The sequence below is a fragment of the Peromyscus californicus genome, unplaced genomic scaffold, assembly GCF_007827085.1.
Source record: "Peromyscus californicus insignis strain IS unplaced genomic scaffold, ASM782708v3 Scaffold_5__1_contigs__length_169319896, whole genome shotgun sequence".
In the NCBI taxonomy this organism is placed as follows: Eukaryota; Metazoa; Chordata; class Mammalia; order Rodentia; family Cricetidae; genus Peromyscus; species Peromyscus californicus.
Window position 1 is genome coordinate 103,448,121 of NW_026294573.1, and position 27,804 is coordinate 103,475,924.

General features: G+C 41.2%; 1 protein-coding gene across 9 annotated transcripts in view; it reads left to right on the plus strand.

Annotated features, from left to right (window-relative positions):
• Window positions 1–27,804, plus strand: part of Rnf38 (ring finger protein 38) — a 125,531-nt gene that overhangs the window by 73,342 nt on the left and 24,385 nt on the right. The window contains exons 1-3 of one of the 9 annotated variants that reach the window (XM_052716220.1): window positions 9,980–10,165; window positions 19,202–19,354; window positions 25,635–25,828. In XM_052716220.1, coding sequence (XP_052572180.1) covers window positions 25,722–25,828 — 107 coding nt within the window. In that variant the 5' untranslated portion in view covers window positions 9,980–10,165; window positions 19,202–19,354; window positions 25,635–25,721. Of the gene's footprint in view, window positions 1–9,556; window positions 9,666–9,819; window positions 10,166–19,201; window positions 19,355–25,634; window positions 25,829–27,804 lie in introns of those variants that run through there. The other 8 variants (XM_052716221.1, XM_052716223.1, XM_052716215.1 and 5 more) reach the window with 8 other exon arrangements.

Below are 27,804 nucleotides of genomic sequence, written 5' to 3' on the forward strand. Positions count from 1 at the left end.
GTTTGGAAGCTTTACCAACTGAGCTTATCTTGCCAGCCTTACCTGTATTTTCTTCACATTCTGTTAATTTTGCATCATCTTTCCTGGTCTACCTGGAATTTATTTGATATTTGGCATTATGCAACTGGGTGTGTTTTTTACATGGATTCTTACCTTGTTTTATTGTAAAATAGCTAAGGTAATTGGAAGTATGATATATTGATATATATCTTAAGAGTATTGTTGACATTTTTGTTTGTCTTCAAACTATTGTCTGTTATGTGATATATTTATTATTTTATTTATAAGACACTGTTGGAACAAGAAAGCACGGGTAATGTCTTTGTAGGGTTTCTATTGCTATGATAAATCATCACGAACAAAAACAATTTGGGGAGGAAAGCGTTTATCTTAAGAGTTTGTAGTCCACCATCCAAATCAGAGCAGGAACTCAAGACAGGAACTGAAGCAGGAACCATTAAGTAACTGCTTACTAGCTTATACTAGCTTACTCCTCATGGCTTACTCATCCTGCTTTTGTTTCATTTGGTTTTGTTTTGTTTTGTTTTTCGAGACAGGGTTTCTCTGTGTAGTTTTGGTGCCTGTCCTGGAACTCCCTCTGTAGCCAAGGCTGGCCTCGAACTCACAGAGATCCACCTGCCTCTGCCTCCCGAGTGCTGGGATTAAAGGCGTGCGCCACCACCGCCCGGCTCATCCTGCTTTCTTATAGAACCCAAGACCCCCAGCCTGGGATGTTACTGCCCACAGGGAGCTGGGCCCTTCCATATCATTCAGCAAGCAAGGAAAATGCGCATAGGCTTGCCCAGAGGTGAATCTGGTGGTGTATTTTCTCAGTTGAGGTTCCCTCTTCCAAAATGATGCTAGCGTGTGTCAGGTTTAGGTAAGACTAGCCAGAACACTTAATTTTTAATCAAAAGAAAACTGCATTGTTAACAACAACAACAACAAACCAAAAATACTAGATTTCTGTAGGAGCTTAAATTTTTTATTTACCCCATAAAAAGTTACATTATTTTAAACATTTTTTTTTTTAAGGTTTTGATTTGTGCCGATTAGAATTCTGCTCAGGCAGCGTATTTCCTGAGATGAAGTCTGGAAGGGTCTGTAGAATGTGGCATAGGCAGGAAGCTGTAGGATTTGTGAATGTGTATTGTGTATCACAGTGTCCACAATGTCACTTGCATTGTGGCAGCAATTATAAAAATGTATCGTAGCAGGAGCTCCTGGCAGGTCATTGAGTCGGGTTACATTTCATACATGTACGGTACTAGAATTCTTCATAGCAGTGTGTGTCAGCTGGACTAGTTGTAATTATGCAGATACATGAGGTGCACTAGAATTCCCTAGCGAAAGCTTGTTTCTTCTCAAACACAGTGAGGTAAAAAAGGTGTTCATGTGGTCCAGTCAACCAAGAACATGTAACATGTCTTGCATCCAAAATCTTTTAAGAATCTCATTCATCTCCATGTGTTCCTTTTCAGTGGTTACCTTTTTTTCCTGGTTGTCCCTGAAATGAAGGAACTTGTCTGTGCTGCTCTGTTCCTTAATTTTTCTTTAAACCAGCTTTTTATTTTAATTTTTTTGAAGCATGTTTGTAAGTAAATTCATTTTACTTCCTATTTCCCTGACTGATTACACTTCTCCTTAATGTCTTGTTGCTTCTGTTAGCTGCAGCTGACTAGTTTTATCAGTCTCTCCTCCCCAGATAGTTCTGGAACTCTGTGTTCTGAGGATTGTCTTTTCAGCAGGTCCTTTTAACCCAGGGGTCTTTTGGTCACTAGCTTATACAGCAAGCTGCTATTCACATTGGTCCCATGAGTCCTTTTAGCTTAAGTATGGGCCCAGTTCCTAGCTTAGTACAGTTCATATAAACCATAGTAAAGCCTCCGGGATTTAGCAGATGGGCATTATAACAAAGAGAATGTATAATTTGGATATGAAATGGCGCTGTTCTCAAAGTCCACTGGCTTAAGTTCAGCTTCAGACTTTCCTCTTCCTGCTCTAGTGCTTGGCTCGCTGCTGTCCCTGGAGTTATCCTCTTTCCAAGGCAGTACCCTGAAATAAACACTGCTGTTTTCTACTCCAGAATAGACTCTAAACTATTTGCATTTACTCTTGGTTGCAGTAAAAAAGAAAAAAAAAAAGGCACAATCTTTTAGGAGCAATTTAGATTGTATCTAGAAAAAATGTGAAGCACATATTCTTTGAACAAGCCACTCCACTATACACGTTTGCTTTTATGGATATATTTTCAAATGTATGCTAGACTACATTTTATAAGAATTTTCATGATTAAAAGACCATCCCTAACAATAAAAGTGTAGGCTTTGTTGGAAAGAATAACAAATCAGTGCTTAGCTTTTTCCTATGTCTGGCTGTACAGTGGACTTGGTAAAGCTATGCTGTTATGATAGGATACACCTAAGATTAAGCCTATAGAGTAATATTATAGTGAGAGTTATAATTACAGTTGTTCTCAAGATGCTTTTTTTTTTTTTTTTTTTTTAAATCTAACAGCTCTGTTTTAAAAGGTATACAAAGGCCAGGGAAATGATCAATGGGTAAAGCTTGCCCAAACATGAGGACCTGAGTTTGAATTCCCTGAACCCACATAAAGCTGGGCATGATAGCATATATTTTTTAATCGCAGTGCTGCAGAGGGGAAATAAAAGGAGACAGGAGAACCCCTAGAAGCTCTTGGGCCAGCTATCTTGGCCTAGGCAGCAGCAAAAACAAGAGACCCTATCACAACACTTAAGGTCATCCTCTGACTTGAACACGTGTTCTGAGGCATGGCACTGCCATGTTCTTGCATACAATCACATATACACATTCACAAAAGGATATATATCTATATATCTACACACACACACACACACTTATACAGGCAGACAATGCAGAGGAAACCTTATTGCTTCAGGGTCAGTTCCTTCCTGCACATCCTGTCCTAGAGAGGAATATGCTGCACCGTGCATGCGTGTGCTCTTGGCTCTCTCTGTCTCATATGCTGTCCGTCTCTGTTTTCCTGTTCTGACTGTTGGTCCTGGGCATGCAGATTGAGTAATCTTTTGAATTCCTTGGCTGATGGCTTTTCCGCCTGGCTTTTCTCTCACCCACTTCTCATCTTCACTGGCATGTTTTTCTCCATTTTGCCTGTGTCTGGTGGCCCTACCTCTCTAGTCCCTCACTTGCACAGTGGGACAGCCACCTGACCACTCAGCTGCCCCACAGCCCAGAAGGTAACTGATACCAAGGACGACTTTCAGTCTTGGGTTTGGACGGGCCTTTGCTGCCCCCTTCTGGGTTTTAGCAACTGTAATTATGAAAAGTTTTGAAGTGTTTTGTTGTTAGTGGGTTTTCTTTTTTTTTTTTTCTTCTGCCTCTTTCCCCCCTTTCCTTAATTTTTATGCCGTCTTCTTAGGAGCTTGCCTATTGAGAAAAATGGAATTACCACTTTAGTGAGATAATTACTTATCAATTGAACTATTAACTACATGTGGCAGGTAGTTCTTGTGATCTCTTCCAGATTCCATTAAGGCTCAGCGTTGACTTTAGGAAGTTTACAGTCTTGGGGCAGAAGAATCAGATAAATACATAACTGTGAGGTAGAATGATTAATACGACATTAGAACACAAACAAAAGGCCACTAACTCAGACTAGAGGCTGGGCTTGTTGGATTGGGGTTTCCATCAGGATATCTGGCAGTGGATGTGAGGAGAACAGCTCAACTCCTGACAGTATTAACCATTAGAATTCAGAGGCTTCCAGCAAGAAGGCCTTGCCCTAGGTATTTTCCATATGAATGGTTTTTCAATATCAGGACAAATGATTCTATTGTTTGATTTTGAGACAGGCTCTCAATATGTAACCCTGGCTGGCCTGGAACTCACTGTATAGATGAGGTTCACCTCCATTTCATAGAGATCCTCCAGTCTTTGCCTCCCAAGTGCTGGGATTAAAGATGCGTGGCACCATGCCTGGCTAGCCAAGTGATTCATCCTCTCTCTCTGTCTCTCTGTCTCTCTGTGTCTCTCTCTCTTCCTTCCGACCTTCCTTCCTTCTTTCCTTCCTCCCTTTCTTCCTTCTTTCTTTTTTTCTCTCTGTCTTCCCTAGTCAAGAGTATATGTTCTGCACACTAAGCTCTATCATTTAGCAGGACAGTTTGGTAAAATTTGAATAAGAAAGACATACGGAGCTAGTATAATTAAAATTCGCTTCAACGTTTTCCTTCAGGGAAGAGACACCACATTTCAACTTAAGAAAAACACTTTCCAGTCCAGGTCCTTTATTTCTCTTTATACAGTAGGTCATGAATTCATATGGGACGGGCTCCAGCAGCTCAGGCTCCTTTCTGTCAGTCCTCACAAAGTGTGCTTCTCCGAGTGGGGCAGGCCCGTGCTCCCACTGGCCCCAGGTGCCCTTCTCTTTGGCTTCCCTTTTCTCCTGATTGTTTCTTTCACCTGGTTGCGGAAGCTGACTCAGTTCTTAGAGTGCTTGATGTACTGAGTCTGCACATTCATTCTTTTGCCAAGAATCTTGCCCTTGTTTACAATGATGCCCACAGCATTACTGGAAGATGGCTGCCAAGGCCAAGACAAGTGATTCTTCATGCGCATTTCTTAATCATGTTTTTAATGTCTTAAAATAGGAAATGACCTTCTTTTCCATCTTTGAACCTTTTTTGCCATCCAGCATACCTCCAACATGGGCATCTGTGACAGACAAGTAGAAATATGAACTGCCTTCGAAGAGCTTACAGTTCAGTGAAGAAATAGGCATTTATTAAATATTGCATTATTTTATTATTGAATTATTTTAAACAAATAAGACATACAGCCTGTAGCCTCATAACCTTCTTTTTCATAGAACAGTCCTTCAGATAACCATTCTCTTGATAATCCTTAGTATATGATAAAGCAAATTAATCTGAAAAACAACTTTTATTTACCATCTAACAGCATAAAGTAGCACTTCTCTAAGCTTGTAATTATTGTTTATTTAATGTGCTGAAAAATATATTTAGCTGGAAGCAGAGGCAGGCGGATCTCTGTGAGTTCGAGGCCTGCCTGGGCTACAGAGTGAGTTCCAGGAAAGTCGAAAAGCTACACAGAGAAACCCTGTCTCGAAAAACCAAACCTCCCCCCCAAAAAAAGAAAGAAAGGAAAAAAAGAAAATGTATTTATAATGTTTTCCAAATTCACAATTTGGTTGTAGTTTTCCAAAAGCAGACTGTGAGCTGTGTGTGTGTGTACTCATCCTAACATTACAGTTGTTTTCCCCTTAGTTTGAAAAAAAAAAAGACTAAGCACCTAAAACCTTTTTAATTCCAGGTACAGGTTGGTAGTCAATGAGTTTTCCAAATGTTCAGAGAAGGCATCACACACTCGTCCTCCAGTTCTTCATTCATTTCTGGAGCACAGAGAGAGAAAGAGACAGACAGACAGACACAGAGACTGGCTCTGATATTTCCTAAGACTAACAAGAATATTTGTAATAAAATCTGGTATGGGCATTAAAAATGGAAAATTATACCTATGCACAAGGACACAAAGTAAGTGTCCTAAAGAATATAAGCATATCAAATCCATCAGTATTAAAAGGACAATATAAGATCCAAATGGATTTGTTAGCAATATAAAGTTGGTTTAATAGTCAAAATTCAACCAATGTAGTTTGTACCCTAACAACAAAAAATCAGGATGTACAAAGAAAATTTTGACAAAAATTAAACAACCATTTACATGTATTTTCAGCAAATTAGAAATTGAGCCGGGCGGTGGTGGCGCACGCCTTTAATCCCAGCACTCGGGAGGCAGAGCCAGGCGGATGGATCTCTGTGAGTTCGAGGCCAGCCTGGGCTACCAAGTGAGTTCCAGGAAAAGGCGCAAAGCTACACAGAGAAACCCTGTCTCGAAAAAAAAACCAAAAAAAAAAAAAAATAATAAATAAATAAAAAAATAAAATAAGAAATTGAAGAGATTCCTTAAGTTATTAACAGAATCTACCAAAACCAAAGCAAACCAAACCATACCCTGAAAACTCCATTCTCCAATGTTGACAGTTGTCTAGAAGAGATTTACATAGCAAAAACCAGGTCAAACCATGGCAGTTTCCCTCTGCATTGGAGGGTACTTACCAGCTAGTGCAGTAAGACACTAAGATAGATATATGTTGTTAAGAAAAAAATGAGCAGTTTTATTATTTTTGGCTGTATATCCAGAACTTAAACAGGACTGTATATTTTAAAAATCCTCAAGGGTTGATATTATTTAATTAATAGCTGAATTAGAGGTAACAATTGGCATAAACCCAAGAACTGAAATGTAAGGTAATTACAGAATATTGTGAAGCATCACTGGAAAAAATTTGAGCTCAGCCAATAGAAGGCCTCATCTTGCTCAGGTGCTGCAAGAGTCAACATTATCAAGCTATCACTCCTCTTCATTCATCTCTAGATTCAGTGGAGTCCTAGTTAAAATCCTATGTGGGCGGTGGTGGCCCACGCCTCTAATCCCGTCACTCGGGAGACAGGCAGGCGGATCTTTTTGAGTTCCAGGCCAGCCTGGTCTACAGAGCTACACCCCCCCCCCCCAAAAAAAAAATCCTACTTGTTCTTTTTCTTTCCTTCTTTCTTTAGAATTATTAATGTTTTTTATTGAAATTCAAAAGACAAAGTACTTTTGAAAGCAAGAAAAGATGATCTCCTTCAACAGATAAACAGTGGACACAATCCATGAGAGTGAGAAGAACTGTTTTCTTTTTGAGACAATGTCTTTTTACACAGTGTAGACTGGACTGGGATTCATAATCTTCTGCCTTAACCTCTTGGGGATCAGAGGCATATGCCACCACATCTGGCCAGAAAAAGGCAACTTGATTACCACTTGATCAAATCAAATTCTAGGTCATATGTCTAAACATGAAAAGGAAAAACAGATCTCTTAGAAAATTCCATAATGATCTAAGTGCGAAGGAAGAGGTAGATACACAGAGGGGTGTGTGTGTGTGTGTGTGTGTGTGTGTGTGTGTGTGTGTGCGTGTGCGCGTGTGTATTAGGGATGCAACTCAAGGCTTTCAGCGTGCTAGACACATGCTCTGTCATTGAGCTACACTTACAGCCTGCAAGAGTTTTTGAATAATGTAACAACAGATGAACACCAAACCATTAACTAAAAACTTAAAGAAAACTAAAAGTGCGTTAGTGTGTTAGGAATGTCCCAATAGAGAGAGAAAAAAAGAATTGTTAGTCAAATCCTTGAGAAAACGAGGCTAGAATCAGAATCGGAGTGGTGTGAATTTTCTCACTTGGCCATTGAATCTAAAATCTTTTATGGTTTCTGTATGATGGTGGATGCCTAGCAAGGTTTTTAATGACTGTTGTTACTCCTTTGCATTAGAATGTAGGGCACCTGGGCTGATCTCTAAATAACTGCCAGACACATTTGAAGGCATTTCAGTGTTGTCTTGTTTGATAGGCAGTGATTTGATACATTTTTTAGAAAGGAACTTAAATGTCTTGTATACTTCAAGAAGTTTTGTAGCCATTCACAATTTCTACCTGTTGTGAAAACCAGTTGTAAAGGGGAGCCTTGGAGTCAGAGTTCTCAAAAAGCTCTCACCACAGCGACAGCTTTGCCTTCAGATGCTGCATGTGCAACTTTAAAATGGTGTTCGTTTGCTAGTATGTACTAATTACATACATTCCAAGTGCTGTGCCACATGGAGCTAGCTGATACCTTCTGGGCTGTGCAGTTGTAGAAAATTCCCTTAGAGAAAGTGTTTTGTTTTGTTTTTTGTTTTTGTTTTTTTTTTTTTTTTTGGTTTTTTTTTTTGGTTTTTTCGAGACAGGGTTTCCCTGTGTAGCTTTGCGCCTTTCCTGGAACTCGCTTTGGAGACCAGGATGGCCTCGAACTCACAGAGATCCGCCTGCCTCTGCCTCCCAAGTGCTGGGATTAAAGGTGTGCACCACCACCGCCCGGCTTGTTTTTTGTTTTTAAAGCAGCTCTGCCAACAGGGCTTTCTGCTATTGTGGAAAAAAGCAAGCATAGCTTTAGCTGGACTACGTTGAACAACTGCTCAGATATAATTTCAGCCCCACCATATTAAAGTTGTCAGGTGTCCCTCATGAAAAGCATACCACTTACGGTGTTTCTGTGAGTATCAGGTTTGGGGGTTAAAAAAACATTTAGAAGCTTTGTGTAGTAGCACATGCCTCCAATCACCTTTAATCCCCGCAGAGGCAGGCATATCTCTGAGTTTGAGGCCAGTCTGGTCTAAGAGTGAGTTCTAGGACAGTCAAAGCTACTTAGTGAGACCCTGTCTCAAAGAAAGGGGGAGAAGGGAGAGGAGGAGGAGGAGGAGGAGGAGGAGGAGGAGGAGGAGGAGAGGCATTTAGAGAAAACGCATCCACTGTATGCACCCAAAGGCTTGTTTGGGACTTAGAACTTTCAGTGTCCCCAAACTGGTTGCTCTACAAAACTGGCAGAGGACTTGGGCTAGGGTGGGGTATGAATAATTGGCTCCCCAAGGGAGTGTAGAACTGCGGTAAGGGGATGCTGCACAGGACCTGCTATCTCATTCCAGCTGCTTTGGGCTAGAACTTTGATTCAGCAGTTGCTAGGCACCTGGAATTGTGCGTCTTGATCACAATGGAGCACTGGTGCTCAGTCTGATACTGGTGACTGTACACAATTACCATATGGTGTTATTAATCAACAGAGTGTATAAGGTCCCCAAAGATCCTGAAACATTTTAGTTCTGTTTCTATTACCCGAGGCCACTGAGATTCAGAAGGAAAGAGAAAGGTTTAAGCAGTCTACAGAAGTAGTGTCTAGGCTTGATTGCTTTCTTTCCTCGGTCCTCTTCCCCCCCTCTTCCCCCCACCCTAGATTTTTTAGACTGCATTCCAATACAGTAGACCAGGCGGACCTCAACCTCTCCGAAGTCCTTTTTCAGCTTCCCCAGTGTGTGAGGCCACCATGCCTTGTTGAGTCTGGGTTTTCTGCTCACTGTTCCTTTACAGTTTCACTTCCCTTTTTAAACATCAACCTTTAAAGACACTTCTAATTTCTATCTGCTTAAAACGCCCACCGCTTCCATAATTCCAATGGCATTCAGCAATCTTTTTCCTTGTATTTATTGCGCCATTATAGGCTTTGTCTTCTCTGTTGGGTCTTGAATTCAGTCGTGAGCTAGGCGGCTTCGGCTTTCGAGCCTATTTTCTATCAGCAAAGTCAGAGAATCTGTCAGACTCGTCCTGAAGGGTCGGACAAGTTAGATACAAGTCTGCTTGTTCTGTTGTGAGATCCTGTGTCTACATCAATAAAAATTCCAACTTCTTCGGTCATGTAACTACACATTCTATTGTGAGGTTTACTGCTCCTCTGCTGAGTTTTGGAGTTGCTGGCTGGAGCGGAAGCCGCCTCTGTGTTAGGTACAGCCTGCGCTGGAAGGCGCTGCCCCACCTCCCCACCTTCGCTGCTCGCGCCGGCCTGGCGAGTGAGCTGGGCGGGGCTGCGCAGGGGCGCTGCGCACCGGCTCTGTTGCCGGAACTGGCCCGAGCGGCCTGGACGCGCGCAGCCCCGCCCCCGCGGGTGGAAACAAAGGGGGCTCGGCGCGGGGGAAGAGGCGGAGCTCTCTGGCGGTCCTGCTCTTGGCTGGCTAGGTTTGTGAGGATGAGGGAGGGGCAGGCGTCCGGGATCCAGAGGCGGGAGGCCCTAGAGCTCCGCGGCCGGAGACCTAGCGCCTGGGGTATCGCCTGCGCGCGCAGCGCAATCTACTGCGCCGGCGCGGCCGGTGCCGGTCCCCGAGCGCCGAGGCGGGGTGCAGTGGGGCGGGGCCCCTCGTGCGGCTGGCGGGCGGGCCTCCGGAGGCCGGGGCGGTTGGGACGCTGGGCGGAAAGGATGGGGCCTCGGAGGCGCTAGCCGACTCCTTCAGGGCTGGGCGTGGAGCCGTGGTTTCCTGACGAGGCCCGTGTGATGGTGCCAGGAGGAAGGAAGCGCCGTGACAGCGCCTCAGTCGGAACCGAGGTTCCGGGGGCGAGGAGGCCCGGGGACGGCGGCCCTGGCGAGCTGGCCGCCGGCGGGGCGAGTGGTCACAATAGGAGGCGGCGGCCCGGCCCGGAGCGGCGGGAGCAGCCCCGCAGGGCGGAGCCTCCCCTCGCAGGTACTGGCCCGGCAGCCGTTGGCTCCCGCACGAGGGCGGTCCTGGCCGCGGGAGGTTGGGAGCCGGCGGGCCGCGCTTGGCGGACGTTTCCCGGCAGCCCGGCGCTCTTTGTTCCCGCCGCGGCGGGGAGCCGGCTCGCCCCTGCCTGGCCGAGACGCAGGTGAAATGATGTCACCTGGGAGAACGCAGAACCCGGTCGGAGGGGTCCTCTCTCGCGGCCTTCTCCCTCCTCCGCGGGTTTCTGTACGGGCTCGGTTTTTGTTCTCAGTGGATGGAAGTTTTTCCTTTCAGGGCTGAAGAATGAGAGAGGTTGGTTTTTGAAACGGGAGTGTTTCGGGCTATTGAAGGCAGGCCAAAGAGAACTAAGTTATTTTCCTGTGTATGCTCCGGCGTGGACAGCGCTTTTGTGTTGCAGAATTGGTGTGTGCTATTGAACACGCTTATTCTACCATACATACAGTTGAATACTTAAATATAGTTATTGCTAGCGTCGTATGAATTGCGATTAAGCGGTGGACATTAAAATGTATTTCGGCGCTCACACACAATACTTTCTTAGAATTCTTAAGCCTGCCGTACTGCCTGTTTTCTCAAATATTGTCGTAACATTTACTTACCAGTTTCTTTAACTAGCAGACAGCTTTGTAACTAGACTTAAGAATTTCAATCACATTTGAATCATAGTCGAAATAAAATAAAATTTTGTTCATTTTCTGAAACACTGTCTAGTGGAGAAATCCAGCTTATGAAGAAAAGAAAACAAAAGATCAAAACGTCAGATTTGGTGCAGAAATGTAGAATACTTAAAAGACGACAATTTTGAGTGATAATTCTATCACTGAATTGTCTGCTTGTTATAGAGTACCTATGGTTTATAAATGTACTAGTATAATGTGTTTTTCGTTTTGAAAACCTGCCCATTCTAAGCCTATTCATTTAGGCATCTACTTTAGAGTCGATTCCTGTCATTTTCGTTAATGAATTACTCCTACAAGAACTGGAGAAATTAGAGGCTACTAATAGGTTCTGCCCCCAACAGGTCTTTTGGGCTTCATCTCCTCTGTAGGTTATGAAAGATTTGTAGTTAAATACTCTTAATTTTCCACCACTGGTGTCTGAAAGGTAGTTGTGTTTCTACACTTGTTAAAATTTATGCCCATCTTAATTTTTAAATATATTAAAAATAATAAATGTATGTGGACAACTTAGCCTTGTTTGTTCTGTGCTTCTGCCTCACGGGTTCTGGAAGTTGATAGGTCTGGGGCTTGACAGCAAGCATCTTTACCTGCTAAGCCCATTCCTCCGGGCCTTGTTCTAAACTAAGTTGGCAAATGTAAATCTGGGTAGGTACAAAGACTTTTCTTTACTAGAGAAGATTGAAACAAAGAATGCTTAAGGGAGTTTGCAAGCATCCTAATGGAGAGTATAGATCTGTTGTCTCTCCCTTTGCCCTTCACATTGGGAAGGGCTTTTAATAACTTGTGTTAACATTGTCAGGTTGTCTGTGCGTATATTTTTACTTAGGTTAAATAGGGAATGTGAGTGAGAAATCTTTAAATAAAAATCTTGAAAATGGTTAGGTAGTTGAGCAATGTAGAAAAACCATTGGTCAAGATGTTTGTTGTTCACCTGTTCCATGTTTTGTGCTGCCTTTAGTTTGGTGTGGAAGCACTGTTTTGTAGTCTTTTATTGGGAAGGTAGTTCTTGAGTTGATTAATTGTTGCATGATGTCTAGGGCTCCTTATAGAATTTTTTTGCTTGTTTTCCAATTAAGTGCATATATGAATATAGTTTTAACTTGTACTTTACTTCATTCATAGCTTGCTTTCATTTTCTCTGCAGGGAACATAAGCATTAAGTGTTCATTTGTACTGTATAGTTCTGGTTCTATTCCATCTATCAGTAGATACTAAATACCTATTATGACATTCTCAAAAGAAATGAGTGAATTCTGTATAGTAAATTAAAGATAAATACAAACAGGTGAAGGACAGGGGTGATATGCACAGTCTTATTTCTCCCAGCTGGTCTGGCCGGGATACTTAGTGGTGTGTGTCTCACTTCTCTCCTTATTGCTGTGCTTTGGAACTCTAGACTGGGGAAGCAAAGGGAGCAGTCTTCGGTTGTTTTCACCAGCCTTAGTTTTGGATGCTTCCCCAGAGACACACATCCACTTAGTTTGTCTTAATTCAAGAATGGGAATAAGTTTTACTTAACACATGAATTCCAGTGCTGAACAGTGATCACCCTCCCTGAAATAGATTTATTACTAGTTTTTACCCCAATTTGTGCCGGGTGGCTTTTCAAAAAATGGCCCACATAAACATGTGCAGAGGTTAGAGGACAACCTTAGTTATTCATCCTTAACTTCCATCTTAAGACGGTCATTTACACACTGGTGTATACAGCAGGCTAACTGGCTGGTGAGTTTCATGGATTCTCCTGTCTCTGTTGCTCATTTCTCCCCAGGAGCACTGTGATTACAGATGCCCCGATTCTGTCAGGCTTTATGTGGGTTCTGGAGATTGGAACTCAAGTTCTTATGGTTATGAGCCAAGCAGATTACCCACTGAGCCGTTTCCCTAGCACCCCAAGTTTTCATTAGCCTGTTTGATTCTAAACAGAGTCATAATAAACTTGGGACATAATTCAGAAAAGCTGATTTGGTTAATGTGGGAGATTATTCTTTCAGTAGAGTATATTCTGTGATACACACTTCTAGGCAATAATAACACAGTGCTAACCACAGTATATGTGTTTTCTAAACTAAAATTTATCTCAAAGTGATGATGTTCCACATATTTACCCATAGTTTTTGTCTTGTTTTAGTTTGACTTGTTTGTTGAGACAAGGTCTCCTACAGACCAGACCGGCCTCATTTACTGTGTAGCCAAGGTTGTTTACACTTCTGGTCCTCCAGAGTTCTGCAGTTACAGTTATGTTCCACCATATTACAATTGTGATGTAACATTTCAGGTTTCCATAATTTTGTCCCCACCCCCACAACCCACCCCCCTTCAAAGCACATATGTTAGTTTCAGCATTTGGTTTGGGCTTTTTATTCCACAATTTATTACATTTGTTTATTTATACAATTGATATACATCAATGATTATGATTTAAAAAGATTAATTGAAAGGATTTCAGAAAATAAAATCTACCGAGGAATAAAAAGTGACTAAGGAAAGAAAATACTAATACAAAAATGTTGTGAGTTTTTAAAAAACAATTACATTTATTTTATATGTATGTCTCACCTGTACCAGAATGCACATGTAGATCCTAGGGACTGAACTCAAGTTTTGAGCAGCCTAATTTGTAAAAGCCACATTATTTAGTACTATCCTGGATGTTGTGGTTTACATCCTTAATTCCAATATTTGGGAGTCTGAGGCAGGATGATTGTGAGCTTAAGGCCATCCCTGTATTTAAAAAGGGAAAAAAAAAGTGGGCCCAGAAGACTGCTGAGTCTCTGCTTCATTCATTTTTTATGAAAGACAAAACAAAACTAACTGAATATAGTAGAAAGCTACCGTTAGAAGCAATCTTAGAAGGAACAGTGTCTCCTCTTAAATCCTATTATTTTAGCACAATATCTTATAACTGTGTTAATCTCCAAGACAAGGATTAAATTGTTGATTATTGATGTTATAACTACCCAAACAGAGAAGGGCCCCATTAAACAAAGAATCATAAACTGCTAGTGCATTGATGCTTAGTAGGTATATGTAAACATTAGTCTTACTTCCTAGTTATACTCAATGAATTAGTCATATGTAAACAAACATTAAAAAACAAGAAGTTCTGAGGTTGCGGATTTACTCCCCTCTTCCTTGTGGCTCTGTGGCAGATACAAGCTGTATCCTGAACATAGGCTGCAGTTACCAAATATCGGTAATGTTCAGGTAGGCTAGAGACTGACAGAATTGTATCCGTTTAGGACTATGGTACAACCTTAGGGTTAACCAAGGAAAAATCAGTGAAATTATGCCTAAAACAGTTTTTACAAGGTAACAAGTTAATTTTTTATATTGATTTATTGATGATTTTTATTTTTATTTTTCCTGAGACAGGGTTTCTCTGTGTAGCCCTGGCTGTCCTGGAACTCACTTTGTAAACCAGGCTGGCCTTGAACTCAGAGATCTGCCTGCCTTTGCTTCCCAGAGTGCTGGGATCAAAGGTGTGTACCATCACAATGTTCTTTTTCAAGTTAAACTACAAGATAGATTAGTGAATTATTAGATTCTAGGCTTAAGGATCTATTTGGTCTTTCTGAGGTGCATGGCTTTAATCAGTTCAGTTAAACCTGATGCACAGTGTATAAAGATCAGAGAGCCTGTTGTAGTTTGCTTTCTGTTGCTTCGATTAAACACCATTACCAAAAGAACTTCGGGAGAAAACAGCCTATTTCATTTATATATAGCTTATGGTCGGTCCATCCTGAAGGGAAGTTAAGGCAGGAACTGCAGTAGAGGACATGGAAACACTGCTTTCTAATGCAGTCCAGGACCACCTGCCCAGGGGTGGGACTGCTTGTTTATAGTGAGCCGGGCCGGGCCCTTCCACGTCAGTCATTAATCAAAGTAATGCCTTCCACAGGCCTTATACATGTCTATGTTTGTTTGTTTTATTTGAGATAGGGTCTCGCTGTGCAGCTCTCACTAGCCCAGAGCTCACTAGAGCATGCTAGTCTTGAACACAGATCTTTCTGCTGTATTAAAGGTATATACCACCATGCCCAGCCTATTGGTCAGTTTTATGGTACATTTTCTCTGATGAGTTTCCGTCTCCTAGATGAGACTCTAGCTTGGGTCAGGTTGACAAAAACTAGTCAGCACAGGGCCCAGTTTCATTTCCTGGCATAAAGTTAGCTACTGTCAGTCTGAGATTTTATTTAATTGCTATATTGTTTAAATAAAAATATCCTTGGAGTGGAGAGGGGGCTCTAAGGAATCAAATGTAAGGTCCTGTGCTTGCAAGGCAAGTGCCCTGCCACGGAATATGCTAATCCTATAACAGTGTCTTAGTTTATTCTCTCATAATGAACGTTTGAGTTCTTTGCATTTCATCTTAGTTGTGTACACTCAGATGTACTATGTTGGTTCTCTGTTGTGTATATCAGATTACCTGGAATCTGAGTTACAAAATCTGTTACCTTAAAATTAACTTGTATCAAGGCCAGTCATGATGCTGCAGGACTTTAATCTCAGATTTTGGGAGGCAGAGACAGGTCTCTGAATTCAAGGCTAGCATGGTCTACTTATGAGTTCTAGGACAGCCAGAGCTACATAGTGAGACCTTGCCTTGAAAAAAATCAACCAACCAAAAACCTGGAGAGGTTTGTTTGTTTGTTTGTTTTTTGTTTTTTGAGACAGGGCTTCTGTGTAGCTTTGGCGCCTTTCCTGGAACTCACTCTGTAGCCCAGACTGACCTCGAACTCAGAGATCCGCCTGGCTCTGCCTCCTGAGCACTGGGATTAAAGGTGTGTGCCACCACTGCTTGGTTCCAACCAAAAACCTTGTATGAGATAGATGTCCTGGTATGAGTTAGCTACTGGGTCTTCTGCTCCTTATCTTAGCTGGCAGGAGCTGACATTCTTTAGTTTGAAATCATTGGTTGATAGAATGTGGTATTCCCCATTTACTCATTGTCATCTGGTAACTGCTCCAGTGCCAGGGCCTGCTGTCCTCAGTTCCCAGCTCTGTGGCGCCCACCCTTCTCTCATCTTCTCAGAGTACTGCAGCTTGGTTTGAAAGGCTGATAGAGCTTCTCAAGAACGGCTCAGTTCTGTTTTTAGAACTTACTCTAAGTCAGGCTCTCTTATGATGGCCTCCCTCCTGATGAACTTAAAATCCACTGTTGGAATGTTGATTACTCTGAAAAGCACTCCCACTTTGGCACCCCCCCCCCCCCCATGTTCTGCTCTATCAAGTGGAATGGGGAGGATTAGAGTGGTGAGAATTTACAGTGACATCTTATATAGGAAATTTCCTTACCATATATTACACATAAATAAAATGTTTCTATGAACTTACTGTGAGGGCTTTTGCTGGTTTTGATCAAGCCCAGATGATTTTATCATAGACTATAGGACTTGATATAACTCTTCCACAATATTGTTTGTCCTCTGTTCAGAGATAAATGAAGTTTCTGACAGAAGGAAACTATGGTGAATAGGAAAAGATATACTTGAAAGTTATTATTATCTTATGACAACAGGAGCCAAGGGTGCCATAGGTTTTTGTTTTTGTTTTTGTCTTTGGTATGTTCTACTTATGATGGAAATCTTTTTAAATTCTTTTTTGATGGTTCCTTTTTATTTTTTATATGCATTGGTGTTTTGTTTGCATGTATGTCTGTGTGAGGGTGTTAGATCCCCTGGAACTGGAGTTATAGACAATTGTGAGCTGCCGTGGTGGGTGCTGGGAATTGAACTCAGGACCTCTGGAAGAGCAGCCGGTGCTCTTAACCTCTGAGCCATCTCTCCAGCCCCTGATGATGGAAATCTTAAAATCTCTAAAGGATCAAAGAAGGAAGAATAAAGCTGACTCTGATTTCTGTTTTACCAGCCAGGTATTTGTGCTTGTGATTTGTAAGACTGTTTGGGCATGGTTGTTGAGGGTAAGTGACTAATTAAGAGCACTGGCAGCTCTTGCAGAGGACTTGAGCTCAATTCCTAGTACCCACATGGCAGCTCACAACTGTATGTAATTCCAGTTCAGGGGATCCAACACCCTCTTCTAGCCTCCAGGGGTACCTGGCATTACATGGTGCACAGACACCCACAGACAAAACATGCAAAATTTACTTACTGTGAGAATAAGAATCCTAAGAGAATGGTGGGTAGAGTACAAACTGGCAGAAGAACAGCTCATTTGAGGGAGTGTGGGAAGTTCCTTATTTAATGATGATCAAGAGTAGCAAATACACCTCATCTGCTTTGGATTTGTTTTGTTGTTTTGAGAAAGGGACTTGCTATGTAAGACTGGTCTGGAATTTGTTAGCAGCCCTATCTCAGCCTCTAGAGTGCCATGACTACAGGCATAAGCTACTTGTGCTATGCTGGGAATCAAATCTACCTTTTATTTTCAGACGAGTTATGTTCCAGTGTTCGTTTGCTTTATAGCATTTAAATGTCATGTTGTAGTTGGCTACTTGCATCTGTTTTGTCATGCCCTTTTTTGCATTTATCTGTTGGTGGTAGTGGGGTGGCGCACATTCAAACCATGACACGTGGAGGTCAGAAGACAAACTTCTAGGAGTAGATTCTCTTCCCCACCACCATGTGGGTTCCAGGGATCTAACTCAGGTCATCAGGCTTGGTGGCAAGGGCCTTTACCCACTTAGCCGTCTTGCTGGCCTTTCCTTTTTAATTAAAAGAAACTCATTAGGATTTTTTCTTTAATCTTTATAGCTTAGTTCTGTTAGTGTGTGTGTGTGTGTGTGTGTGTGTGTGTGTGTGTGTGTGTGTGTGTGTGTTAGCGTGCGCGCATGCGCCTGTCTTTCTGTCTCTTAGCTCTTAGAAGACAGACAATACTCCTTTATTCAGCAGTACATACTCATAAAGGTAAAGAACATTAGCATACTGTGTTTGCAATACAGAGATAAAGTATAGTTATATACAGAACATTTTGTGTAGTAAACTAACAAGTACTCCTGTAACTTCTGGATGGCGGTAGTGGGGCCTTTGGCAGTATTTTTGTTCTTATCACTAGATACAGTTATCTATCAGGTTTATAACACACCAACAACAAAAGTACAGATGGGCTAGAGATGACCACAGCACATTTTATAACATTCAGTGTCATAATGTCTCTGCTTTCCTATCTAGCCTCCTCTTTATACTGTCCGCCATACTGAAAGTTGTCTGTTTCCTTACTACATGCTCTCTGCCAGTTACCAGAGCATAGCACTCAGTGTCTACTGCTGTCAGAATACTTACTATACGATGATTTACTTGTTTGTCTGTCTTTCCCCCTTTCCTCCTCCTTTTATAGCATATACTTCTTGAAGGTAGGAAATGATGCCTTTCTTTTTGTTTAGTGCCTGTCACCGAGGAGACCCTTAAATCTTAACACTGAGGGAAGGAATGAGGCAGTAACTGTAGAAGCCAGACAGTGTTGAGCACATGGTTTTTAGTGTGAGGACAAGCACGTCCTTAAACTTGGAGTCCCCAAGGAGAATTTCACTGTCACAACATAGTGGAAGAGTGATGTTCATGGTTCTCAAATGCTGCAGGTTAAGTATCACACAAGTTGAAGGATATGTAACCCACAGTCTCTCATCTTTTAGCGGCATTTGTGTACTTTCAGGCGTAGGCGTTTGTCTGTGGTCCCCTTATTTTTGTTGTTTGTCCTTTCCTTGCTGTTTGAGGATTTTTTTTCTTTTTTAAATTTTTAATCTTGAGAACAGGATCTTGATTTCTAGCCCAGGCTGACTTAGAACTTGGGATATTCTTGCCTCAGTCTCCCTAGTACTGAATGAACATAGTTAAAGTTTAATAGAGTGGAGATGCCATCCCCAGTTAAACCTAAGATTACTATATGTTATATGTTGTATGGTCTTACAGCTGAGAGTATGGAAATTTTACCATAAATATTGTCAAATCTTATCTTTTTCACCATGGTCACTTGTAAGGTCAACTAAAAGTTGTAAAAATACATTGAGAAAAAAAAAAGAGAGTCTAGGTAGACATTCATCACTATACTTAGGTGATTTTACCTCAGGTCTTCTTACCATGAAACCTGACTGTTAGGGTTTTAGAGTTAACACCAACGAAAGAGCTCATCAGTAGAATTTTGAGGAATAAGACCTAAGTTCCTGAACTGTGCTGTTTTTATCTCAAGCCTTTTTGTGTGGGAAGCTCCATTGCTAGAGGCTCCTGTATGTTTTGATGTTTAAAGTTACTCCCCCCCAATCTCTCTGCTGACAGAATTGTCAAATACCACAAAACACAGACTGTCCTTCATAGGCTTGATTGTCCATATTGGTATGGCTAGCCATGAACTATCCTTTTCTTCTCCCTCTTTTTCCCAGATATCTCCCGGGGCCAATTCAGCACCTCTGCCTGGCCATCCTAACAAGGTGATTTGTGAAAGGGTGAGACTTCCGAGCCTGTTCCCTCTTCTCCCAAGTGATCAGAACACTACCGTTCAAGAGGATGCTCACTTCAAAGCTTTCTTCTTCCAGGTTCTTATATGTTTACCCTTTCCCTACACAGGGCTGACAGTCACCATTCTAGCTTGTTTCTAGGAAGGCTTAAACAGACTTCTCAGTAGCCTCTCATTTTCTGTTGTCTGTGGGAATAAATGCTCTTCTTAGAGGACTGACTTCTTCAGTATACCTTCCAGCCAGCGCTTCTGAAAAGTGTCTTCTCTTGAGCTACTTACTGTTCATTATTTGACCACTGAATATTCTGTTTAAAAAAACTTTTTTGTCTTAATCATTTGTCCTAAGCATTCAGTTTCTGTAAGAAAATAGAAAGTACTAAAATATGTAAGGTGTATACAGAAGGAAAAAATGAAAGCATGTGTTTTAAGCCATCACTACTTAGTTATTTAATGCCCAGAATGTTATAGTGATACATATTCCTGAGAGGGTACATAGGTACTTGCTTTCTGTACCTCTTCGTACCTGTAGATTAAAAAAAAAAAAAAGTATGTTAAGATTTTAATATAAAGTGAAAACCAGTCCACATATATTAAAATCATCGTTGGATTAACAAGATTACTTGGATCTGCTCATACAAATCACTGGCTTCTGAACTTTGACGCTATACTCCTAGAGAAGCATGTTTTAATAATAGAGATCAGTATTACTATTACTACAGAACAAGCCACATCTGCAGAATCACTTTTGAATGGTAGGGGTGTGTGTGTGTGTAGAAAGCCTGCCCAAAGTATTGACATAGTTGATGACCAAGACTAAATGTTTTCAATAGAAACCACTCATTTTTTGTTTTCTCTAGAAATGACCTGGAACTGGTGTTAAAGGGATACATTAAGTTTGGCATGTGTTACTTCTGTCAGTACCTGTAGGTGATCCAGGCCACTTCAGTCTGGTATTCCTTTTAGAATTTGTGCTGGATTCTCTGTATGTGTTTATTGTCCATGTTTTCAACTCAGAATAAAATAGGCATCTTGTTCTAGGTAAGGAAATAGGCTTTAAAAAGTTCACCAAGGTGCACAGTTCATCCAGTTATTGGTGGATCAAAGGACTCATCTGATTCTCGCTGTGTTGTGTTTTCTATATCATATTACCTTTAAATAGCTACATGCATTTCTATAAATACATTTTGTAAGTATTTAACACAACTTTTTTAGGAGGCCTAGTTGTCTGTGAATTGAATGGCATATTGACTACCATTTTAATTACAAAATTATCTGTGCACAGAAGTTCAGTGTTATTGGTAGGTGACTGATATTTAAGAAATTTAAAGCCAGGCTTAGTAGCAAGCACCTTTAGTCTCAGCACTCCTGAGGTTGATGGAGATGGATTTCTGCAAGTTCAAGATCTGTCTGGTCTACATATTGTTCTGGGACAGCCATGGCTACGTAGAGAGACCTTGCCTCAAAAAACAAACAAACCCAAAGGAAGGAAGGAAAAAAAGAAAGGAAAAGAACTGACTTAAGGTTGGGCATGGTCTCACATGCATTTTAATCCCAGTGTGGGAGGTAAAAACAGACATCTCTGAGTTGGAGAACAGCCTGGTATACATAGTAAGTTTCAGACCAGCCAGGGATCTTCCCTATCCAAAAATAAGTCTCTAAATAATACACTTAACTACTGCCACTAATGTAAGTTTTTATTTTCTGTATTTTCCATATTCCCTTGGAGGTTTTGGGAATTAATATTATTAAATTTAAACTTAGTAATTACAAATGCAGTAGATTAAACCCATGTTTTAAAAAGAAAACAATAAAGTTAAAATTGGAGCCAACTCTGCTTAGTTTTTTTTTTTTTTTAAGCTGTTGGCCAACTGAACCTAGAGCTCTACCCATGCTAGTCATATGTTATACCCTCTAATTAACTAGTCATATACTATACCCTCTAACTAGTCATATCACTCCCTCTAACTAAATAGTCATATACTATACCCTCTAACTAGTTATATTACTCCCTCTAACGAGTCATATGGTACACTCTGTAGTCCCTGGGGTTTCTTGAAAAGTAAAAAGCATTTTAATGTTGTTAATGGTACTTATATAGTCTTTCCTCTACCTTTAGAGCAAGGCCTTCACTGTATTTTCTCTAAGGGACAACTGGAGATTTTCTCGGCTCAGTTACTGCCCTGTAGGTTTTATGGGTGAGAAAGATTGATCTTAGGAAGTCCTGAGGAGATACTGATACATTAGCTAATTCCCATGTCAAAGTGAGTGTCATTTGTTAGTTCCGACTGTACTTCTCCCCTAAAAAAAAACCTGGCTTGCTGCAGACATTACTCAACATTCTCAGTGGTTAAGAGCACTTCCTGTTCTTACTATGAACAGTGGAGTTTGGATCCCAACACCCACTTAAGACAGCACACAAATGCTTGTAACTCCAGATGTAAGGGATCTTAAATCCTGTTCTGCTCTCCTAGGGTACCTGCATACACTCACACTTAAATAAAATAAAATAAAATCTGGTTACCACATGAGAAGGAAATCCTCAGAAAGTCATTCCCTTACTATGTTCTCTTTTCTTGTCTTTGGCTTTTCCTAGATAACTTCTTTGTAACTTTTTTTTAACACATTTTTTTTAATGGATTCTTTGGAAATTTCACATCGTGTACTGAAATCCCACTCATTTCCCAGTCCTTCCATGTCCTCCCTTCACCCTTCTAGCCTCCCCCCAACAAAAGAAAATTAAAAAAAAAAAAATTTGCTCCTCCTCCTCCTCCTCCGTCGTTCCTGTCTCTCCATCATACAGTCTTTTGTCGTGGTGGCATTGGGAGCTGCAGTGTGTCATGTGCTACACCCTTTTGTCCAAACAGCGGCACTTGCAAATGTTGGTTGCAATGAGTTGTTGGTCTGGTTCTGGTGCCTCATCAATACTGGACCCTCACCGAAACTCCCCTCGGATATCCGCTGTCACCCCAGTCATGGAGATCCTGCGGCTATGGTTCCGCAGGCTCAGTCACTTCTCGTGCTTCAGCAGATCATAGATGGGGTAGATGTTGGGGTGGGCCCACTCAAAGCCCTGGGTGTGGGCCTGGGTGGTAGCTGAGTCGGTCAACACAGGCCTCCACTGGGACCACCTTATATGTAACTTTTATTCTGCCATCTTTCTAAAAGTTTTTTATTTAAAGATTTTCAGTGTGTGCATGTGTGTATGTGGGCATGTGAGCGTGAGCACATACACAGCCCCTGGAGTTGTGACAGGGTTTGTGATCCTCTACCTGGGTAATGGGAGCCATACTCTGGAAGAGATCTGTGCTCTTAAGTGCTAAGCCGTCTCCCCAGCCCTGCCTCCCTTTTTGTCCTGTTGTGGTGGTGCTGGTTTGGTGGGCTGTACTTCTCACATTTATGAGAGGTGGATAAGATTCAGTGAGTTTGTTGTCCCTGGCATATGTTCAGTTGACAAGGTAAAATGAGAAACTTCATATTCTGTTAAAGATAAGACTTGTAGAGAAAGTCTGGGAGTTTCACGGAGAATTAAGAGACTTTTAGATCATGCTATGCTTGATCTAAGATGAAGTTTTGAATAAAACTGGAAGAAACCTAAGTTTCTTTTCTTGTTGCTGCAACTGACTAAGTTAGGCAGGGAAACTGATTTTAGCTCACAATTTGAGGTTAGAGTCCATTGTGGCAGTGGGAACGTGAAGCAGCGGAGTGCCCCACATTCAGGAATCAGCTTCCTTTGTTGGTGTAGTCTAACACCCCAGCCCAGGGAATGGGGCCACCGTACTTAGGATGGATCGAACCTCTGAATCTCATTTAGAAACTTTCTTAGACATGCTTACAGGCTTGACTCCATGACTGTTCTCCACCTCATCCTGTTGGCAGTCAAGATGGACCTTCACACCCCTCCCAACACAAGCTGATTCCTTCCTCTCTTGGAACGAAAAGTACAATGGTTGTTAAGTCAGGCACATTTCAGTCCTCAAGTAGAACCCGGAACCTGCCTCTGCTTCTGTTGTTCATTGTTGAACTACACCTATACCCTCCTGCCGCCTTTCATCACTTGGCCTAATCTGTATCAGTGTTCTGTACAGTAGAGATAGTAACCATGTTTAACATCTTACACGTTTAAAGTGTTGACGTCAGGTACATTGAAAAAAGGTAGCCCACTGTTATAGTAAAGAATTCTTGCAGGGCAGCCGTGGTGCACACCTTTAATCCCAGCACTCGAGAGGTAGAGGCAGGCGGATCTCTGTGAGTTCGAGGCCAGCCTGGTCTATAGACTGAGATCCAGGACAGGCACCAAAACTACACAGAGAAACCCTGTCTTGAAAAACAAAACAAAACAACAACAAAAGAATTCTCCCCCTGAGAATTCAAAACAAAATATTCTTCAAAAAGATGGTCCCTTCTGTCTTGCTTCGGTAGTTCTTGGAGTTTGGTTCTAGCAGCACCAAGTGTCACTACAAATCATGTCAGCAGTAGCAATTCCTGCTGGGTAGGTGGGGCATACCTTTTTAATCCCAGCGCTCAGGAGGGTAGAGGCAAGTGGATCTCTTGAGTTCAAGGCTAGCCTGGGTTACTTAGACACTGTCTTCAAAAACAAAAATGTCTGTATTAGGGTACCGCATAAACTGGGACTGTAACCCCAGCACTGAGGACAAGGAGGCAGGAGAATTAGAGTTCAAAGTCATTCTTCACTATAGAGCAAGTTGGAGGCTTGCCTGGGCTACTTGGCAGTAATCTTGCCTTTGTGTGTGCTTAAAGTTTGGGGAGTCTCTCAGAATAATAACAGCTGGCTTTCTTATTAAAATAAAATAAGTATAGTTAAATAATAAGAGTATAGGTTAGGTGATATATTGGTGAAATACTTGCTAAATAATTTGGAAAGGTCAAAATGTAACCTTTTAGCCTTTTTTTTTTTTTTTTTAAAGAGACAACGTCTCATATAGTATAAAGCTGGCCTTGAACTTACTATGTAACCAAGGATGACCTCAGGTTATTAATCTTCTGGCCCTCATCTCCCAGGTGTTAGAATTATACTGTAGGCTCAGCTCCATTTATTAATTTTCTTTGTCCCTAAAATCATTTGGTTTCTTATCTCTTTCAAAATATGACATTGTTGGGCCTAGAAAGATGGCTCACCAGTTGAAAGCACTTGTTGCTCTTGCAGAGGAAGGACCTGGGTTCAGTTCCCAGCACTCATGTGGCTGCTAACCTTTTCTAACTCTAGTTCCAAAGGACCTGATATCCTTTTTTGGTCTGCACAGTTATTGGATGTTCATGGTGCACAGCACCCATACACATCAAATAAAAACAAACCTCTTAAAAAATAATATTGTAGTATGTATCCCTGTATATTTTGCTCTGATGTATTTGTGTTCACCACAAAAAAACTATTTATTTTGTAAACCAACCAAAAGTACTCTAACGCCTAATAATTAGAACTTGGGAGTGTAGGTTAGAAATAGGAACAGTTCTTCCAAAAATACATAGCCCTGTCAGATGTCAGCTAATCTGGAATTTTGTCAGTTTTGGTGAGACTTTTTTTTTTTTGGTTTTTCGAGACAGGGTTTCTCTGTGTAGCTTTGCGCCTTTCCTGGAACTCACTTGGTAGTCCAGGCTGGCCTCGAACTCACAGAGATCCGCCTGGCTCTGCCTCCCGAGTGCTGGGATTAAAGGCGTGCGCCACCACCGCCCGGCTTGGTGAGACTTTTAATTGGGAATTGAATTGGCTAGGGAATCCTGGAGTTAGTAGCAGTTACATGATCATATGAATTTTATAGCTACAGAGCTTACACTGTGACCTTGGAGGATATTCTCAAAGTGCTGTGACATTCTAAAAAGAATCGTCATTCTTAACCAGTTGACTCTGCTTTATATAAACTTTATTTTGTCCATGTAACTGTCATGGAAGAAGTAACTGTAACAGCCCAAACAAGGATGGTAGAGGTGTGTGATTTAGCATTGATTTCGGGGTCTCCTCAGGAAGAGGGGAGGGCCTCTCCCTAAGCAAACTTGTCATCACTACCTAAAGAATAATGGCGTTTTTCAGGTAGGTTAGGACTTCTAGAAAGTCGGGTGCTATATAAAAGTTAGCTGCTCACTTGTAGACTTTATATGTTGTTATCTAACATGGTAGTTTTTGAAACACTTAATTTTTCATTTATAAGTATTTATTGTGCAACCCCTTTTCTCTTTGCCCCGCCCCTACATTTCTTAATTTAGGATTTTTAATTTAGATTGATAGTGCAATGTATGTTCTTCATTTTTTTATGGCAACTGTCTTTTTAAATACATATTGTGTATGCAGTAATGGGAAGCTCTTACATTGGTTTTTTCAGTTGATCATTTTGTTGCATTGGCAGAGTGAAGATAGTCCAAGTCCTAAGAGACAGCGCCTCTCTCATTCAGTCTTTGATTATACATCAGCATCACCAGCTCCCTCCCCACCAATGCGACCATGGGAGATGACATCAAATAGGCAGCCCCCTTCAGTCCGACCAAACCAACATCACTTCTCAGGGGAACGATGCAACACACCTGCACGCAACAGAAGAAGGTTAGTTGATTTCTGTCTGTTTCTTTACTCTTCTTCCATTGGTCAATTGGTGGATGTTTTTTAGTGTCAGCATATTTCTGTAGACATTTTATAAGCCTATAAGTATGCACATGTGTATATTCATGCATAAAATTATTTATTAAAAGTTGTTTAGGTTCCTATCTTAGGTTATAAAGAGTTCATTAAGCTCTTCATTAGTAAATGAAGAGACTGAAAAACACTCAAGTGATCTGAAGTCAATCTATGCCATTATATATAAATTCAGCTACCTTATGATTTAGGACTGATTATGAAACTATAGCTTAAAGGTAGATTATTTACCCAGTATCCACAAAATCCTTCATTCAGTACCCCCCAGCACACACCTTCTTATGGGCTAGTCTACAATCTAGATAACTGAAAAATGTGTTCTATACTTCATAACTATAAGAATTCATTAGAACTTAGAGATGACCTGCTTCTGCCTTTCCAGTATTCTACTGTCTTTTAAGAGCTGTGTTTTGTTTTGTTTTGTTTTTTAACAAAATGTTAGGATGAAATTCAGTTTGCCTTTTCAGTAGAGCTTGGTCTTTGCCTTTCCTTCTCAGAGGAGTTAATTCTTCCTCAGTTCCTTGCCCTTTAGTTGCCAGAGATCACTTCCTTATTTCAGGAAATCAATGTCTCATTTGGGTTGAGGTACCTATTTCCATGTACACAATAGCAATAATCAGAGGAATAAATAATCAAGTTAGAAAAGTGTTACGAACTAACTGGTTTTTTGTCCTTACGTAAAGAGCTCATGGATTGAAGCTTTAACCCTCATTATGGTTGTCTTTGGAGATGGGACTTCTCAGGAGGTTGTTGAGGTTGACTGAGGTCTTAAGGATTGGGCCCTTGTCAAATAGGGTTCATATTCTTAAAAGTAAAGGCATCAGAGAGCTCACCCTACCTACCATGTACAGACATGATGATAAGACACAAGTGTCTGCAAGCCAAGAACAGAGCACTCATCAGAACACCAGATGAGTTACACCTTGATCAGAGACTGAACTTTGAGAGAATAAGGTCTTGTTTAAGACATCTAGGTTATGATGATTTGTTATAGCATTCTGAGACGATTAAATAGGTCTTCAAACTACCATTAATATCCCAAATCAGCCAAAATAAATCCATGTCAGAGTTATATTCTGTTTAGACACTTAACACTTTTTAAATACCCAGTACTATATTAGGCAATTACATGGAAATATTTAAGTAAAGTGATGTGTGGCTACCAGGCAAATTATTTCAAAGCTATTAAATATAAGTATGCAGAAATAGGATTGTCTATAAGTGTTATAGCTTAAATACCTGGCTGTATATAGTTTTTTCCTATTTTATGGAAAACTTGTTTGTGCATTCAGAATATGGAAACAAATGTACAGTCAAAAAGATAAAATGTAGCAACTCCTAGGTTGAAACTGGCCTCTCATAAACTGCCCACTCCACCCCCACTGCCATGCCATGTATGCCTTCTTCCTTCCCAGGGAGTAAATTGGTAGTTTATAGATCCCCTGCTCATTGTAGTTTTGAATACTCACACACACACACACACACACACACACACACACACACACACACACACCCCACCCCCACCCCCCAGACAGGATTTCTCTGTGTAGCCCTGGTTATCCTGGAACTCACTCAGTAGACCAGACTGGCCTTGAATTCAGATCCGCCTGCCTCTGCCTCCTGAGTGCTGGTATTAAAGGCATATGCCATCACTGTCCAGCAACCTATATATATATTCTTAAACAGTACAGTTTGGGATTTTGTATTCTTCTTTGACTTTATTAAGCATTCTGTGTTTAATGTTGATGGAAACAGCATTTATTTTTACTGTGGTATAATCTTACATTAAAGTATGACAGTTTATCCACCTATTCTTGGTTAATAGTCACGTCTAGATCATTATTACTATAGAAAATACTATTAGAAACCTTTGCACACACATCTCA